The sequence below is a fragment of the Capra hircus genome, chromosome 12 (genome assembly GCF_001704415.2).
Source record: "Capra hircus breed San Clemente chromosome 12, ASM170441v1, whole genome shotgun sequence".
Taxonomy (NCBI): domain Eukaryota; kingdom Metazoa; phylum Chordata; class Mammalia; order Artiodactyla; family Bovidae; genus Capra; species Capra hircus.
The window spans coordinates 81,254,181-81,273,851 of NC_030819.1; the positions used below are offsets into that span (position 1 = coordinate 81,254,181).

Sequence of the window (19,671 nt, forward strand, 5' to 3'; positions counted from 1 at the left end):
TAATACAATATTGTTAAATAAACTATACTGTTATACAAAATAACAATAAATTTTAAAAATACAATCCTGTATTTTTTACAGAATATCAAATATCTGGTCCCCAAAAATTTGGGACAGAGGAACATCAGATACTTTATTAGTATTTCTGAGATGATAAAATTTAGTCTTGAGAAGTTAACTGATTTGCTTACTGGACCAGATGAAACCAGTCTCCCAGTAACATTTTCAACATCATTAGTGAAGCAGTCTATGCTGAACAGTCCACCTGACCCCACACCAATGCTGTTAGAAACTTTTAGGCACAGTTAAGACTGCCAGTGACTCTGTAATTTATTATTAAATATGGTTATATTTATGAATGAGTGTTTTGCTGAATAAATTTATCGATTAAAGCTTTTGTTGAAAATGCTCACTAAGACCACATCAGGTGATTAGTGTTGTTTAATTCTTGTGTCATAAATACCTTCACCCCAAAAAGATGAATAAGTGTATTCAATAGGAATGAAATGCAGAAAACTGAATTTTAACAATTTACTTCTCACTTTTATAAGAAAAATAACAACTTATTAATGTGGCACTCATCTAACTGATTCATTACAATAAATCTATCAAATATTGGACCTTACACAAATAGCAATACTGAGTCATAACAATTAGGATGCCTTATTTGAAAACTTAAGCTACATAAATAACAGTGAAAAGTATTGATTTTTTTTCACTTTGAAATCTCATGTTACAGTATACCAAATCAAGGGTTATTATTTCATGTTCATATATATTAATTCTTCTCTTTAATGTTGACTGGTTTCCCAACAATGCACTAAAATAAAACAGAATATTAGTCAAGGGCCTATCCCAAGGATGCTGCTTTTCTACTTAGAGAAAAAATTATTTATGATGAATGCTACAATAGAAAACAAGAGAAATTAATTACTAGCAGTCAGTTGTTTCCTGCAGAATTCTAGTGTTTCAGGAAACTGAATAATTTCTGCAAAGAAAAGACTTGCCAGGTGAGAAGAATAAAAGCAAACATGGAAATTAACATTGTTTATATGAACAAGGGTACATGCTTAGTCACTTCAGATGTGTCTGACTCTTTGCCTGTGGACAAAGAGCCCACCAGACTTCTCCGTCCATGGGATTCTCCAGGTTAGAATGCTGGAGTGGGTTGCCATACCCTCCTCCAGGGGATCTTCCTGACCCAAGAACGAAACTCGTGTCTCCTGCATTGTAGGCAGATTCTTAATCACTGCACCACAAGAGTAAAGTGATTGGAATTAAAGTATTGGTGAGGGGAAATAGTACTACTAGGTTATTAGTGTATATTCTTTTAAAAAATTAATTTATTTTAATTGGAAGCTAATTATTTACAATATTGTAGTGGGTTTTGCCATACATTGACATGAATCAGCCATGGGTGTACATGTGTTCCCCATCTTGAACCCCCCTCCCAACTCCCTCCCCATCCCATCTATCAGGGTTGTCCCAGTGCACTAGCCCAGAGCACCCTGTCTCATGGATCAAACCTGGACTGACAATCCACTTCACATATGATAATATACATGTTTCAATGCTATTCTCTCACATCATCCAACCCTCGCCTTCTCCCAGAGTCCAAAAGTCTGTTCTTTATATCTGTGTCTTTTTTCTGTCTCACATTTAGGGTCACTGTTACCATCTTTCTAAATTCCATATATATGCATTATTATACTGTATTGGTGGTTTTCCTTCTGGCTTACTTCACTCTGTATAATAGGGTCCAGTTTCAGCCACCTCATTAGAACTGATTCAAATGCATTCTTTTTAATGGTTGAGTAATACTCCATTGTATATATGTACCACAGCTTTTTTATCCATTCATGTGCTGATGGACATCTAGGTTGCTTCCATATCCTGGCTATTGTAAACAGTGCTGCAATGAACATTGGGGTGCACATGTCTCTTTCAATTCTGGTTTCCTCGGTGTGTATGCCAAGCAGTGGGATTGTTGTGTCATATGGCAGTTCTATTTCCAGGTTTTAAGGAATCTCCACACTGTTCTCCATAGTGGCTGTACTAGTCTGCATTCCCAACAACAGTGTAAGAGGGTTCCCTTTTCTCCACACTCTCACCAGCATTTACTGTTTGTAGACTTTTTGATAGCAGTCATTCTGACCAGCAAGAGATGGTACCTCATTGTGGCTTTGATTTGCATTTCTCTGTTAATGAATGATGTTGAGCATCTTTTCATGTGTTTGTTAGCCACCTATATGTTTTCTTTGGAGAAATGTCTGCAAAACATTCTCTGACATAAATCACTGCAGGATCCTCTATGACCCACCGCCCAGAGAAATGGAAATAAAAGCAAAAATAAACAAATGGGACCTAATTAAACTTAAAAGCTTTTGCACAATGAAGGAAACTATAAGCAAGGTGAAAAGACAGCCTTCAGAATGGAAAAAAGTAATAGCAAATGAAGCAACTGACACAGAATTAATCTCAAAAATATACAAGCAGCTCATGCAGCCCAATACCAGAAAAATAAACGACCCAATCAAAAAATGGGCCAAAGAACTAAGCAGACATTTCTCCAAAGAAGATATAGTGTATTTTCTTTAACATAAATTGTCTTGTGTTCAAAACAGAAAATGTGTATAATCAACAATAGTAAGAAGTTACCAACTGCCTACCACCCAGACATAAATGTTTATGGAATATCCTTACAAGTGTTTATTGCTTATCTCCCACTTAATTTTTATGTACAAGTATGTATATACAAGTGTTGAGAAAGTTGTAATATTGTACACACTGCTTTATTAAATGCGGCTTAACGTAAATTTCTGGGCTGTTGCATTTCATTACTTTTTCTTATATTAACTTTGGAGTAAAATGCTAACATATTTATCCAACCTCTTTGTGTAAAGCCCTGTGGCAAAATGCCACTCCCAAAGATGTCCACATTCTAATCCCTGGAATCTGCAAATATGTTGCAGTATATGGAAAGGGGGACTTCACTGGTGTAAATAAGGTTGTGCTTAGTTGCTCAGTATGTCTGACTTTTTGTGATCCCTTGGACTGTAGCCCACCAGGCTCCTCTGTCCATGGGATTCTCCAGGCAAGAATACTGGAGTAGGTTGACATTGCCTTCTCCAGAGGATCTTCCAGACCCAAGGATGGAACCCAGGTCTCTTGCATTGCAGGCAGATTGTTTACCATCTGAGCCATCAGGGAGGCCCATAAATAAGATTACAGACTTCAATTTGGGGAGATTGCCTGAGTTATTTGAGTGGACTCAATCTAACAGCGTGAGCCCTTAGAAGCAAAGGATTTTCTCCAGTTGGAGGCAAAAAGATGCAACAGATAGGGAAGTCAGAGAGGTTCAAAGCCTGAGAAGAAACGGGCTCTGCTGCTTTGAAGATGGAGAGGACAACGTGACGAGCGATGCAGACAGTCTTAGGGGACTGAGGGAGACTCCTGGCTGAAAAGTGGAAACCTCATTCTTCTGGTCGCATAGATGTGAACTTGGCCAATAACACTGAATCACAGACAGACAAATTTTCTTGTCTACTTGGTTAACTATTATAATTCCAGGACCTAAAATGTACATCTCATTTACTAAATCAGTGAATGAATTATATTTCTGCATGTGTAGATTTTTCTTTAATGTCACTTGTACAGGTGTTTGTTTGGTTGTTTGTTTTTTCTTCTTCTTTTTTTTTTTTTTTTTGGTCTCATGTGATGATTCCATTTTTCTTGATTTGAAGGAGCCAGAAGTTCTGTATTAAAGATGCAGTATTGTTAGGATGAGAAATTTAGAAGAAGAATCTATCTTGTAGGAGAAAAAAAATGCACCAAAGTTAGTTACTAGAAATAAAAAAAAATAATAATAATTTGTTAAAATCAGGAAACAAATCGTTCAGCTAACCTCAAATAAAAGAAACAAAATAGGGAGAAGAAACGTGCATAACTATGGACATTGCACTTTTACTCTGATACAGGAGCAAAGAAAAGAGAAGGTAGGACTCTGAGCGTATGGAGTCAAGGTTTATTTAAGACTGAATGTCACTGGCTGGTTACTGGGAGGAGTGTAGAATGAATCTATCTAATAAAGGCAGTCATGAGAGGAGAAATGTGCATCATTTATAAAAATCTTAAGTTGAGTCCAAATGCTAAGGAGCTTCTGGGGTACTGTAGAGCTCTGTTTTCTACTATGGTTTAGCTCTGATATTTGCCTATGAGTCAAGAAATTCAATGGCACCCCACTCCAGTACTCTTGCCTAGAAAATCCCATGGATGGAGGAGCCTGGTAGACTGCAGTCCATGGGGTTGCCAAGAGTCGGACACGACTGAGTGACTTCACTTTCACTTTTCACTTTCATGCATTGGAGAAGGAAATGGCAACCCACTCTGGTTTTCTTGCCTGGAGAATCCCAGGGACGGGGGAGCCTGGTGGGCTGCTGTCTACGGGGTCGCACAGAGTCGGACACGACTGAAGTGACTTAGCAGCAGCAAGTAATTCAACTTCCAGGCTGTCTTGCTCCTCTTCCCATCAGCTTGCTCTCTGAAAATGTCACTTATCCTACATAGTAGAAGCCCACCCCTGGGACCAGTGGGCTTGGGACTTGAACAAATGTAGCAACTGCTGCTCATTTGCTTTCTCTGCCCACAGGGTGGAGCCCACACAGAGCTGCACTGGGGGGCATCACTTGGAGATAACACAATAATGCTTATCATCCTTGAAATTCAAAATTTAGAGGACTATTTCTGACTTGACTTTTACAGTTCACCTGGTAGTCAATAAAATATTTCAATTAATAAAACTGGTTATTTGTTTAGCCCCAAAACCTTTTCCCTCATATTTTCAAGGTTGTTGATCTTCCTCATTTTCCCATGCTATTCTTTGTCTCTTTTACAATTTCTGTTATTTACTATTGTGTTTTATTAATGGATGCCCTACACCTGTCATTCTATTTGTTTTTCCTCTGAGTTAATTTCTCTACATTGGCTTCTTTCCTCTGAGTTACAGGGAAACAACGCTGATCTTTTTCTTGTAGTTCTCTTTTTTTTTTTTTTTTCAGTATTCTTTCTGCTGTTGACTGAACCTACTGTAGTTTTACAAATTGCAGTCATGACTTTTCAAATGTTGTACTGTTTCCCTTACATGGCTACTTCTTCAAATATCTTGGATTCACTATAACCAAAAATATGTTTGAGAATATGAACCAAAATTTTGGAAAGAGTTTCTGCATTAGTCCCACTTCACAAGAGAATATATGCTTCCTGAACGTCATTCTGAAACTCCCCTCTGCAGTACCTGTCTTTAAGAATGATACATTTACCTGGTTCATCTTCACAGAGGGTAAAGATAGGTAGACAGCTCCCTAAGAGACTGTGCAGATTTTGATCAGATCCAGACAAAAGCAAAGGCTCAGTCATCTGCTGCAATTCCCAGAACTACTGATAAAATATGCAACCACCCTCTCCCCATCACCTGCTCTTTCAGCTTTTTCTCTCCAGTGAGTACAATATTTATATTTTTCCAAATCTCTGCCTCTTAACACCCAGGTACATGACTCTGGGAAGCTAAGATTTCAGAAGTTTCCTTCCATCTAGTTCCATCTCAACTGTATCCACAAAATATTCTTTGTTATTCAATTATGTCATTGTTGCCTTTTTCACAAGATGCACACTTTTCTTTATTTTTCCCTTATTTTTCTAATGATATTGTCAATCATAATTTAGGAAGATTTGAGGCAAGGGAGGAATAGGTGATATCCACACATGTCATCAATTCACTTTGAAACTAATATTTCCAATTAAACAAAATTTTAGACTTAGATTAATCAGAAATATTGCCCCCTTTTAATGTATGCATGCATTTCAAAGTACTTTGATTTTCTTTTCTTAAATGCTTTCACTCTTGACTGAAACAACTTGGAGGGATACACTATACTGTCCACAGTGCTCAAGAGTCTTCTAATCTGGAGTCCATGGAGCACAAGGAATTCTATGGGTTTCATCTTTATAAATGCTCCCTTACAAACTATGTACTATTTTCTATGTATGTTTTTATATGAAAATGTGTTGGAAATTGTTTCTAAAGCATTCAGCAGATTTCTGAAAAGGTCCATAACTTAACAATCTAGTGACCACTTTTAGCATATTGCTAATTTATATTTGTTGAAATGGCTGAGTCATAAAATAAACATTTAAATCCTCACCATGAGAATGTCCTTCTCTAATTGCTTTTGTCTGTTCACAGTAACAGCGCCCTTTACACCTAACTAGGCAGAATTATATGTCCATCTTTCAGCGGTCAGAGTGAGGAAGATTTCTATATCTCAATGGTCTTTTGGCTGTTAAACCTGAGCAGTAAAATGAAGAGGCTGCTCCCTGGGTAATCTTTTACTTCCCTGCTGCTTGTGAGGATCATTTGTAGCACAATAGTTACAGTCAATTAAGCTTCCCACTGCACGTGAGGTTTCTGATCAAAGTACAGGAAGCTTTTTCTTTTAAAAAATTGATTTTTCAATTATTAAAATATATCTCATAAAGTGCAGTGCATCACACAAATTCCTATCATTTCTCTTAAAATTTTAATATTAGCAGAGCAAAACTGCTTTTGTAACATTTTCTAAAAGAGTTATTTCAATATTTGTACACAGTGAGTATGCTAATGAAGTATATACAATTTCTAAAAGTATTTGTGAAAATATTTGTACAAACTGAATTTATAGATCACCATAAGATTTGTTGGAAAGAGGTTCTGCAGCATTTAGCAGATTCTCAAAAGGATCCTTGTCACAAAAGAGTTTAATTAACACTGTATGTTATTGATACACTTTCAGAATATTATTCATTTTATTTGTATAAATGACTGAACAGTGCAATAATTTTAAATTCTTTTTTATGTTTTCTTCTGGTTCATATGCCTCAATCAAATCATTTAGAATAAAAACATGATAATCCTAACTCATCTACTTATTATAGCCAATACATTTCAGGATTTAATTTGTCCATTTTTGAAGTTGAGCAGGCCAATATTTAAACAAGTACTCAAGCCTTCAAATTTCTTTTGTTTAATATTATATTTATGGTTGTCACATAACAAACTTACACTGCAGTAGCTAATTTTAGTGAGAAGTAACGACACATTGCTCTTTTACCACCAAAGTTGGATTTAAGTTTTTCAGTATTTAATTAAAATACAATACTTCATTATATTTCTTTTTTAGTATTGGTAATTTATAAGTGACCATGGCCTTTTTTCTCTCATCTTTTCTAGAAACAGTTAACACTGACTTGGAAAGATGTGGACACTCTCTGAGAGGCTGATGTTAGAAATTAGGTTTCAGCAGCTCCAAAAATCCATCCAGCCATAGTATTTTAAAGATGATTCATTCCAGTGATTCCATTTATTTAACATTTAACATGATTTTAAAAACATCACTTCATCACTTGAGAGCAGAAATAATGTTATTAGATATGTACTTGTTTGTGTATGTTTAGAAGGGAAAAGCTAAACAGTTTTTCTACCTAAAACAAAAGTGCTATTTCCAGGGTGACAGACAATAGCTGTTTAACAGTGCTCGGTTTTGAATTGAACTGCTCTGAATTTTTAAAAGATAAGGGGAAATAATATGTCTAGCTCACTGAAAAGAGAAATTTGCATAAGTAGGACCTAATTATCCAAGTAAGACCTTGTCACTGAGACTTGGGAGGGTTAATGATTATGATGATAATTAAAATGCAGAGGATTTGTAGAGTACTTATTTGCTTTCTGAAGAGCTCAGTGTACTTCTTATATATTCTATTCTTTTCATTGATCTCTGTGCGATAGCTATACGAAAGGATCTTTAAATACCTCAGAATAATGGAAAGAAACATCTGACCTGTTATAATAATAAGTGATTATAAGCTTTTGGGTTTTGCCTTACCTGAAAGGCAGGACCTCCAATGACATAGCTTTTTGAAACATCATTTCAGGTCATCATAGCAAAACTGACTCTGAGGAAAGAGTGCCACCTACTGAATCAAATTGCCCCGGTTCCCTCCAAGGGCTGGTCTCTCAGTTTTAGAATTCTCCTAACATGCTTAACTATAAGGTTTAAAATTGTCCTAACATGCTTAACTCAGCATGGGATTGTTGCACCACTCATGAAATAATTATTTTTGTTTTCAGCTTCAGTCATTTTATCTTATCAAATCATCAGTTACATCTGTAAATTAACCATTTCATTCAAAAACTTTTTTATTTGTTTTGAAAACTAGTATACAAAGAATGATTGAAGAAATCTCTGTTCTTTAACGCAGGGAATTTCCTAAACAAATGCCTGTCTTTTTTATTGTCAAAATGGCCACAAGGGGGAGCTAGCATGCAATTTCTTATGGGGCAGGAGAGTGGCGGTTTCACAATTAACTGAACTCTTATTTCTGGCTAAGGCATAAGAAGATATAAATAATGCCATTAAAAATTTATGAAGTTCAAGATAACTTTTCTCAGACTTACATTTTACATGTAATCCAAATCCCCTTTTTAATGTATGCTAATTAATACATTAGACACACTGTAACATTAGTGTGACAGTTCCTGTTTTCTGTATGACCTCTCTCTCAGGTACTCTACACACAAGTACATGCACACATTTTGTTTAAACCACTTCAAATAGTTTGCAACTGTAAAACTTATATATAAGAAGTTTAAATTACCTTCTTAAATTTGTCTCAATATTTTAAAATAAACAGACTAAAATGTATTCAAAAGTTGATCACTGGTGACTAATTTATGAATGTCCACTTCTGATTTATATGTATATAAAATAATGTATATATGTATATAAAATATGTAGCACCAGTTGGAAATTTAGTTTATTATTGTGTGAATTTCAAATTACTAGAAATTCCAAGTTTTTGTAAGGTTAATCCTGTAACTTTAATTTGACTGTTCTTTGGGAACTTACTTTCTGTGTACAGGAGAAAGGTACTGTATGTGACTATATTATATTATATTGTAACATAACATACATATCATATAGAATGGATTCAATATATATGATTTCCTGACAAATTTTTATAGCAAGATTTAATCATTTTAATTAAAATGAGAAAAAAGTTAACATTCAATTTATGATACTATTTATAGATATGCTTTACTCTTTTCTAATTTATTATAGAGGAGAGATCTAATAATCAAAATATTTTAATTATAAAATGTTTCTCTTGAAACTTAAAAATTATACTTAATATTTATTATTTTATTAAAATCATATTTTACTTATCTTTATTCACATTCATAAAGGAGAAAGATGTTTCAGTCATTGTTCTACTAGTAGGATAAATTTGTTATTTATTAAAAGGGGAAGCTTTGATTAAAAGTTAGCAATTTATCAATGGCTGTATGTAGAGGTGAACCTCAAGTATGTCTAACAGACAATGAGAACTAGAGCTAGCTGTAAATAAAAAAGTCACTTGTAATTTTAAATATGATATGGCAATTTCTGATACTTTTAAATCTAAAACAGTTTAGCTGTTAAAGTCATTTTTGAAAATTCTCTGTTAAATAAAAATATATGAAATCAGGTAGTGAAATAATGGTAAAAATGACAGAAAAGGAAATAGTAGGAAGAGAATTTTTCAGTCATATAAACATTTGAAAATAGCAGCAGCAAAGAGTTCTCTTAAGAACTGTGTTTTACTGAATTCAAGAATGTAGCAAGTAGGACAAGTTTTGGAAGAATGTTAAATTTCTGCCATTTTGACAACATGCATAAATTCTTGGAACTATAGCTATAGCTAGTCAATATAAACGTTAAAGAGTCTCTTGGAGGCAAAATTAAATATCTTCTGTAATTAAAAATCATGAATAATAATGATATTTAATTACTGATTTAACATAGCAGTATTCATCATCCTTTATCAGTCTGTAAAAATAGACCTTAATATTTGTTTGAAGCTTTCCAACCCAATTTATTTTAAAACTCACCTACAATGTGTTATCTTATTAATTAAATAATGCTATGTCTATGTTAGCATTTCTCAGTACTCTTTCTTAATGATTCATCATGCATCTATATTTTGCTTGAATCACACAAAAGTTTTGGATGTTCAATATATGTGATAATAAAAGAAGAGTACATGGGGCTTCCCTGGTGGCTCAGCGGTAAGGAATCTGCCTGCAATGAAGACTCAGGTTCGATCCCTGGGTCAGGAAGATCCACTGGAGAAGGAAATGGCAACCCACTGTAGTAGTCTTGCCAGGAAAATTCCATGGATAGAGGAGCCTGGCGGGCTATACCGTCCACGGGGTCACAAAAGAGTCAGACGATTTAAGGGTTAAACAACAACAAAAGAATAATATGATTTTGGTTTAAGGTTAAGACTATCAATTTTAATTTCAAATCATGATTATCAACCAGTCTTTTCTTGAGAAATATGAGATTCTAGATATCATGAGCTGTGCTCAACTTTATGGTCCTCTGGATTTCTTATTAAATCTCATAGGTTCATAGCCTCCTATGATATAAAAACCAATAGGATCTTTGAAATGTTAACAATACTTACATAATCTCTTTTTGTTTAAATTGAGCTCAATATTTTAAGAATAGTTAAAAAGAAATTATTCAAAACGATATTGAAAACAGAAAAAAAAATTTTAGGAAAAATAGAATTTGTGTTACAAATTAAGAGAGGAAATGGCAACCCACTCCAGTATTCTTGCCTGGAGAATCCCATGGACGGAGGAGCCTGGTGGGCTACAGTCCATGGGGTCGCAAAGAGACGGACACGACTGAGCGACTTCACTCACTCATAGTTTTAAAAATTGTATCTGGTTAAAGGGAAGTCAAACAATGGGAAATATCATTTGATTCAATTTCCTGTAAAGATGAAATAGGGATGAGACAAAGATTAGACTTAAGGGCTCCCCTAGTGGCTCAGCGGTAAAGAACTTAGCAACAAAAACGACAAGAAGACACCTGATATGCAGTAGTTTTGTTTTGCTCCCCTTGACTGAAACCCTGGGGTAGTCACCATAAGCATGGTAGTTCTCTTTCCATACACTAGGCGGAGGTGTGACACAATTACTCTGGAGGGGTGATGGGAAAGTTGGTGTCCACGAGGATGTGCTGGTCTTTCTGAGACATTGTTGGTTTCCCCTTAACATCAAATTAAGAATAATCAATAAATCATATTACCATTTCCTAGGAAGTTTTTCACTCTCTTGTGTTTGCTTTATTGTAAACCTCAAGTAAGAATATTTTATGAGTTTCCTTGAATGAGTAAGAAATGCAAAAAAAAAAAAGATTTTTCATATTTAAAAAAGTAATGATTAATAAATGAATGTGTAACCTCTACTCGACGTAAGTTAGTGGCTGCTTTTAAAGCCTCTACACCTCAGATTTCAAGATACACATGTTAGGATAGAGTTACTAACCCCTGCTTGAGAAATGTTTCACAGAGCAGTGTGGTTAGGCACCCAGTTGGCAAAATAACTTAGCTTTCAACAAAGCTCTAGCTCTCCTGTCTAGCAAATGAATGTGTATGACAAACTACCTATTCACAAAATGCAAAGACATTTTAGGATTTGAAGGAATGGCTGTAAAAGATTCCTTTTTGCATTTTTAAACTCTGGGGAAAAAAAGAAAAAAAAAAAAACCTCTGAAAGATAGTCTTTTAAAGAACTGGTGAACTTTGGATCCAATCATCTGCAAATTCATACTATAGGTTATCTCACTGAATCCTCTGAGAAATAATAGCTCCTTTACCTGAATCTTTAAGCAATTATCCCAACAACAGTCATCAGAACTTTCTTGTAATTGGTCTGGCTTTGATTTCTTTGAAACTTGAATGATTCATGTTACAGACTTGTATGTTAGCCATTCACAATTTATAAATGGCAACTTTACTTTAGTATTTATGAATTGTGATCAATACTCTAGCAATCAAAACACTCACCTTTTCTATTTCAATACTTCAGTTTTCTTTTGCATTCTTAACTCTTTCCCATGACTGGATCATGAACAAAGAAGTCCTCCTTATGGATGTTTGTGCTAATAGTTTGGGGAGAAAGAATCTCTGAGATGAGGAAGTAAATTTTGTAGAAAACGTAGATGAATCAGGAGTGTATTTGTGTGTGTGTTTGTTTATGTATGTGTGTGTGTGTGTGTAGTGGTAGTGGTGGTAGTGTTACTTAGAAAGTACGAATCTTACCAGATTTCCCAGTGATCTGTCTTAACGGTTATGTTTCAGTTTCTACGCGTAGAGGCTTTGGCAAATACTGTCATCAACATCTACTTGGTCTTAAGGATACAGCATTCAAATTTCCACATGCAACTTTAATAACAAGATCTCGGTAAACAGAAAACCTTGGAAACTATTATGAGTGAGTATATGGATGTCCGCTTTACTTTGAATCTGGGCTGAGATGCTGGCGACTGAAAAGGGTAAAGCTCTAAGTATTATTTAGCCAGATTTGGGTTTTAACAAGCTCCAAGCTCGAATTGACCATGAGCCTTTCTCCTTAAAGGAGAGGCGCTTTTTCCTCTGGGGAGACATGGCCTCTCTTTCATTCTGCTTTTCTTCTGAAGCACTTTCATAATTAAGAGACTTTCCTTGCCGGGGGACCGGGGGAACGCTGATTTTTCTGAGGATGCAGAAAGTTACATATTGATTGCTGTTGCTCGCGGTTTGTTTGCACCGGCGCGGGCAGAAGCGGGCGCGCCAGCACCCTCGCATTTACACACACACTGAAATACACAACGCACACACCCTGCCTCAGAAACACGTACACACCCCTCTGCACCTCATTTAGATGGGTCCACGCGCAGCCGGAAGATCTACGCCTCCCTTGGTATGGGTGAGTGTACGGTGCGTGCGTTCCTGTGTGTGTGTGTGTGTGTGTGTGTGTGTGTGTGTGTGAGAGAGAGAGAGAGAGAGAGAGAGAGAGCAGAAGCCCAACAGGAAGACCGCAGCTATCTTATTCTGCAAGCACTCTGCGATTACGGCTTCCGTGTACATCGGATAAAACAATAAATCAATCGCTGTCAAACTTTTTTTTTCCAGATTCTCTTTTTTTCCAGAGGAAGACGGAGGAGGCGTTTCTCCCGGTAGTTTAAGACTCGGGGGACCCTGCGGCGAGGCCCGGGGCGCCCCCGCAGCGGCGAGCGCGGGGCTGGGCCAGCCCGGCCGGGCCCCGTCTCGCGGCTCTGATCAATGGCTCTGAGGCGCCGGGGCCACAGGCCCCGCCCCCGCCGTCTTTCCGGCTCTCCCATTGGGCGCGGGCTGGGGAGGCCGGGCCTGGGGCCTCGCGCCTATTGGCTGGCGGGGAATCAGTATCAATGTTTAAGCGGCGGCGTGAGGTGAATAGAGTCAGTCAGCGAGAGGCGCTGGGGAGAGAGCCGGGACTGCGAGCCCGGCGGATGCGGCAGCTGAGGGCGGCCGGGGGGACGCCGCTCCAACTGTTGAATTTTCACCTTTCCTTTCCACCGGTGCTGTGCCTGCGGACATGGATTTATTTGGTTTGAAATCCGCACGTCTTTCCCAGGCTGTGAGCTGATCCTGTCAGGCACCAGATTGAAAGAGACCACCCGTGACAGAAAAGGAGGAAAAAAAAAAAAAGCCTCCACAACGGACTGCACAATTAACTACGCACACCAGTACTGGACTTTGTGAATAGAAAACACTGACAGGAAAATCGTGAACTGTGATGCGGAGCTAAGCTGTGAACAGTCTCTCTAATCCAGATTTTTTTTCTCTTTTTTCCTCACCCAAGATTGAAAGATTTGGGGGTTCCTTTACGCCTTTTTTTTTTTTAAATAAAAACACCTAGCAAAACAGACGCCTTGCTTTCCAGAGCCTCGGACTCCGGCAGAAAGAGGTAGAGTAAAAGTGCTGCTGGATTCAGCTTCACCTCCCTCCTCCTCTCCCTCCCTTTCTCTCGCTTTTTCTTGTTTTTCCCCCAAAACATGAATCTGGCTTTTCTTTCTGTAGAGTGAGTCAGAGAAAGCGTTAGGAAGAAGCCACAACTAATGTCTATGAAGGGAGGACCATGAGGCGAGAGTGAATTCGATTCGTTCCGCTGCTTCTGACTCATCCGGCAGATCGGAACACCTGCATTTCTGGATGTGTCATTCCCGTTTGTCGAGGCGCCTCGAGAATCCGATAATGTGTAGACAGACCCGTGCCTAGCATCCCCTGGGCGTTAGCTCCCCGGGGCGGGTGCCCTGGCAGGACCGCCGCGGCCGCAGCTCTTCGTCCGCTGCCCTCGCGACTCGCCCAGAGAGACTGCGAGAGCGAGACTGCAGAATGCATCACGCCAAACCTTGATGTGTTCCTTTCATCCAACCCACTCCTACTATAGGAAAAAAAATTGAAGAAAAAAGAAAAAGCCCGCACTTTATTCGCTTCAAATATTCACTACTTTTATTCCTCGCCAAGGTTTTCCTTTCTAGATGAAGAGGACTGGGAGGCAGGGCCATTGGAAGGAGATGCTGAATAGAAAGAAAAGAGAGGCACTTGACAGCCCAACCCTGTGAATGCAGAGACTGTTTCCCTTCTAGCGAGAGACAGGGAGAGTGTGTGTGCGGGGACTGGGAGGGTGGCTCCCCCTTCCTTTTTATTCCGCCTCTCCCTCCCCCTTCAAATCTGCACATCCAACCATGAGTTGCCTGTTGATTTCCTTTCGCCTGGGAAGAAAAGCAAACTGGAATTAAACTGCAGGGAGAGAAGTCCTTGCTCGCGGGCAGAGAATGGGATGGTAGCTGCGGCTACTGGCTCAGCGTAGGGAAATCAGAGTGCGTTCTACCAACAGAGGCGGAGATACGTTTCTACATTTTCCCCCTCCCAACAGACTCAAACCGCAAACGCAGATCAGGCTGTGTCTTCTCGACTTGGGGGAGAGCCTTTTCCGAGGAAGAGAGGGAGGAGCCTCGTGGAGGGAGGAAACTACAAATCCGGACACTAGTTCTTTGCGCTGCATTTCCTCCCCTCCCTTCGGCTGCTCGAAACGGAGAGAGAAGGAGGGAAAAAAGAAAAAAAGAAAGAGACACCCTTGGCTTGGAGATGCAGTCTGCCGCCACCGCTGCCTCAGCCGCCAATGCAAGATTAGATCTCTAAATGCAGCAAAACACTGCCTGAAAACAGACCAACCCGAGAAGCAAGCAGACATTTCACAAGGCTTCGGGGAAGCTTCAATATATCTGACTCTTTCTTCGTTGTTCCTTATTCCCATCAATTTCATCACTGGAGAAGAGAAACAAGTAAGGATTTCACTTTCTGATCTGCCTAGAGACACACCTCCCATCTCCCTCCCCCACCCGATGTGAAGAGTATTCCGGAGGCAAAAATCTGGAGTGGATTTGCAGCGCCCTAGCGGGAGTGAGGAAAACCTACGGATTCTTCGGCTTATTACCATCCTCCCCAGACGCGATTTCCTTCTTATCGCTGGTCTCATCGCTGAAGTTTGAGTCGCCCGAAGTCCAGGAGGGAGAGACAAAGCCCCGGGCTCGGCCCCAGCCGCAGGGAGCCTCCGCCTTGCTCAGTGCCCCTGCAGCTACGCTGCACCGCTGCTCCCAGCCCAGTGCGGATGCTGTAGATCAACAGGTTCGGGGAACTTGTGCGGAAGAAGGAGAGACCGCCGGGTGCCGCATCCCGGGAGCGGAAGGAAGAGAGGATCCAGAGACTTGTGGCTCGCGTCGGGCGCGTAAGCTGCGCCCGGGGCCCCAAGCTGGCGCGCACTCATCCGCTAGCCCCTACAGTCCGGCTGCTTCTGCCAACACCCCGCCGGTCTGGGATGTACCTTTCCATCTGTTGCTGTTTCCTCCTCTGGGCTCCTGCCCTGACGCTCAAAAACCTGAACTACTCCGTGCCGGAGGAGCAAGGCGCCGGCACGGTGATCGGCAACATCGGCAAGGATGCTCGACTGCAGCCCGGGCTTCCGCCCTCAGAGCGAGGCGGCGGTGGTGGCGGGCGAAGCAAGTCTAGCAGCTATCGGGTGCTAGAGAACTCGGCGCCGCACCTGCTGGACGTGGAAGCGGACAGCGGGCTCCTCTACACTAAACAGCGCATTGACCGCGAGTCTCTGTGCCGCCACAACGCCAAGTGCCAGCTGTCCCTCGAGGTGTTCGCCAATGACAAGGAGATCTGTATGATCAAGGTAGAGATCCAGGACATCAACGACAACGCTCCCTCCTTCCCCTCGGACCAGATTGAGATGGACATCTCAGAGAACGCAGCCCCGGGCACCCGCTTCCCGCTCACCAGTGCACACGACCCCGACGCCGGCGAGAACGGGCTCCGTACCTACCTGCTGACGCGCGATGACCACGGCCTGTTCGCGCTGGACGTCAAGTCCCGCGGCGATGGCTCCAAGTTCCCAGAGCTGGTTATCCAGAAGGCGCTAGACCGCGAGCAGCAGAACCATCACACTCTGGTGCTGACCGCCCTGGACGGCGGCGAGCCGCCGCGCTCCGCCACGGTGCAGATCAACGTGAAGGTGATTGACTCGAACGACAACAGCCCCGTCTTCGAGGCGCCCTCCTACCTGGTGGAGCTGCCCGAAAACGCCCCGCTGGGCACCGTGGTCATTGATCTGAACGCCACCGACGCGGACGAGGGTCCCAATGGCGAAGTGCTCTACTCTTTCAGTAGCTACGTGCCCGACCGCGTGCGGGAGCTCTTCTCCATCGACCCCAAGACCGGCCTGATCCGGGTCAAGGGCAACCTGGACTATGAGGAGAACGGGATGCTGGAGATTGACGTGCAGGCCCGAGACCTGGGTCCCAACCCCATCCCAGCCCACTGCAAGGTCACGGTCAAGCTCATCGACCGCAACGACAACGCGCCGTCCATCGGTTTCGTCTCCGTGCGCCAGGGGGCGCTGAGCGAGGCGGCCCCGCCCGGCACCGTCATAGCCCTGGTGCGGGTCACCGACCGAGACTCGGGCAAGAACGGGCAGCTTCAGTGCCGAGTCCTGGGAGGAGGCGGACCGGGCGGCGGCGGCGGCCTTGGCGGCCCGGGAGGCTCCGTGCCCTTCAAGCTGGAGGAGAACTATGACAACTTCTTCACGGTGGTGACCGACCGCCCGCTGGACCGCGAGACCCAGGACGAGTACAACGTGACGATCGTGGCGCGGGACGGGGGCTCGCCTCCACTCAACTCTACCAAGTCGTTCGCGGTCAAGATTCTGGACGAGAATGACAACCCGCCTCGTTTCACGAAGGGGCTCTACGTGCTCCAGGTGCACGAAAACAACATCCCAGGAGAGTATCTGGGCTCGGTGCTGGCCCAGGACCCCGACCTGGGCCAAAACGGCACGGTGTCCTATTCCATCCTGCCCTCGCACATCGGCGACGTGTCCATCTACACCTACGTGTCCGTGAACCCCACCAACGGGGCCATCTACGCCCTGCGCTCCTTTAACTATGAGCAGACCAAGGCGTTTGAGTTCAAGGTGCTTGCTAAGGACTCCGGGGCGCCCGCGCACTTGGAGAGCAACGCCACGGTGAGGGTGACGGTGCTAGACGTGAATGACAACGCTCCGGTGATCGTGCTGCCCACGCTGCAGAACGACACGGCCGAGCTGCAGGTGCCGCGCAACGCTGGTCTGGGCTACCTGGTGAGCACCGTGCGCGCCCTCGACAGCGATTTCGGCGAGAGCGGGCGCCTCACCTACGAGATCGTGGACGGGAACGACGACCACCTGTTTGAAATCGACCCATCCAGCGGTGAGATCCGCACGCTGCACCCCTTCTGGGAGGACGTGACGCCAGTGGTGGAGCTGGTAGTGAAGGTGACGGACCACGGCAAGCCCACCCTGTCGGCGGTGGCCAAGCTCATCATCCGCTCGGTGAGCGGCTCCTTGCCCGAGGGCGTTCCCCGGGTGAACGGCGAGCAGCGCCACTGGGACATGTCGCTGCCGCTCATCGTGACCCTGAGCACCATCTCCATCATCCTCCTAGCGGCCATGATCACCATCGCTGTCAAGTGCAAGCGCGAGAACAAGGAGATTCGCACTTATAACTGCCGCATAGCCGAGTACAGCCACCCGCAGCTGGGCGGGGGCAAGGGCAAGAAGAAGAAGATCAACAAAAACGATATCATGCTGGTGCAGAGCGAGGTGGAGGAAAGGAACGCCATGAACGTCATGAATGTGGTGAGCAGCCCCTCCCTGGCCACCTCCCCCATGTACTTCGACTACCAGACGCGCCTGCCGCTCAGCTCGCCTCGGTCCGAGGTGATGTATCTCAAACCGGCCTCCAACAACCTGACTGTTCCCCAGGGCCACGCGGGCTGCCACACCAGCTTTACCGGACAAGGGACTAACGCGAGCGAGACCCCAGCCACGCGGATGTCCATAATTCAGGTAGGAGACTTTTAGCATCACTGGGACTTCACTTTCTTGCTGGCTTGGGGAGCTGTCCTGAAACCTTTGAAACAGGAAGAGCCACACTGCCAGCAGCTGTGAGAGGGGCACTTACTGAAAAGGATTTCCACTTTGGCCACTGCCTGCACAGCATAGTCTACACATAACCCCTCCCATGTGAATAGTCGAAAATTTATAAGATGTAAAATGTCTTACTTTTGTTGCATTTTAAACGTTTATTTTTTTTAATAAGTTTTAAAATGTTACCCGGGTTCAGTGTTCGCAGTTTATTTTACTTTGCTGGTCTGCATTTCTCTCCACAACAGAGGATTAGTAAATATTTTTTTTCAGTTAATTCACTTAAAATTTTTGCATTTCATTCAAAAAAATCTGATGGCATAAGAAAGAAACATATTTCCCAATATTAAGTAGTTAACTACTTTTTAAAAGAAGCTAACTACTTAAGTGCAGCATATCAACCAACAAGCCATCAGAATTTTCAGAGCCTGAATCAGTATCAGTTTTAACCACCACCTCCCAGATCAGTGTTTCTATTTAAAAGGTATTCTAAAGGACACAAATCTTATTAATTCTTCAGCTGAAACTGCAGACAGTGCATTAGTGTAGCTTAAGCTTAGAAATGTGAATTATGCTCTGAAGATCTTTGAGAAACCTGAAAAAGTATAGGCTCTAAATATGACTTATATATACCTATGAAAAGTTTATATTTACTTTGTCCTGTGATTTTCCTGATCTGTTTCCTTAAAGTCCTTGAGAGATGAACAGAGTACACTAGAGGGGTGGTCTCATTCTTTGCTGTGAAAACAGGAAGCAAAGTTGCACTGAAGGCACCTGTACCAAAAAGAATTCCAGGATGCATTTAGTTTGCCTACTGCATATTTTCAGTATATCTAAGTGATATTTAATATATATCAGATAGTAGATTCACATTATTGGTATATGAAAAAAACTAACTGACCCAGCATGGGCGCTAGCCTAACAAACGCGGTCGATTGTACTGTGTTTAGTTCCTGCCTAGTTTCTTTATCTACTATTGAGTTGTGTCACAAAACAAACTTAATTTTGGCTTATCAGTGTGTGTTGCTAAAGATTACTTTGGATGAGCAATATTTGCAATTTGAAATTGAGTTTACTGAAAGTGACATTTTGGGAGGAAAATTAGTTTGGGGCAAATGAAAATAATTTACTCGGAATTTTGTGCTTTGAAAAAACAAATACCTTTTAGTGACACTTGACTCAGTAATGTTTTTATTATTAAAAACATTTATTATTATAAAACAGAGTAGTAGAATTTCATAATTTTATCATTTTAA

At 41.8% G+C, this 19,671-nt stretch overlaps 1 protein-coding gene across 2 annotated transcripts in view; it reads left to right on the forward strand.

The window, feature by feature from the left end:
• PCDH17 (protocadherin 17) overlaps positions 13,349–19,671 on the forward strand; it is a 113,220-nt gene continuing 106,897 nt past the window's right edge. For both annotated transcript variants that reach the window (XM_018056818.1, XM_018056819.1), the window contains exon 1: positions 13,349–18,337. In XM_018056818.1, the coding sequence (XP_017912307.1) occupies positions 15,767–18,337 (2,571 nt within the window). In that variant the 5' untranslated portion in view covers positions 13,349–15,766. The remainder of the gene's footprint in view (positions 18,338–19,671) is intronic.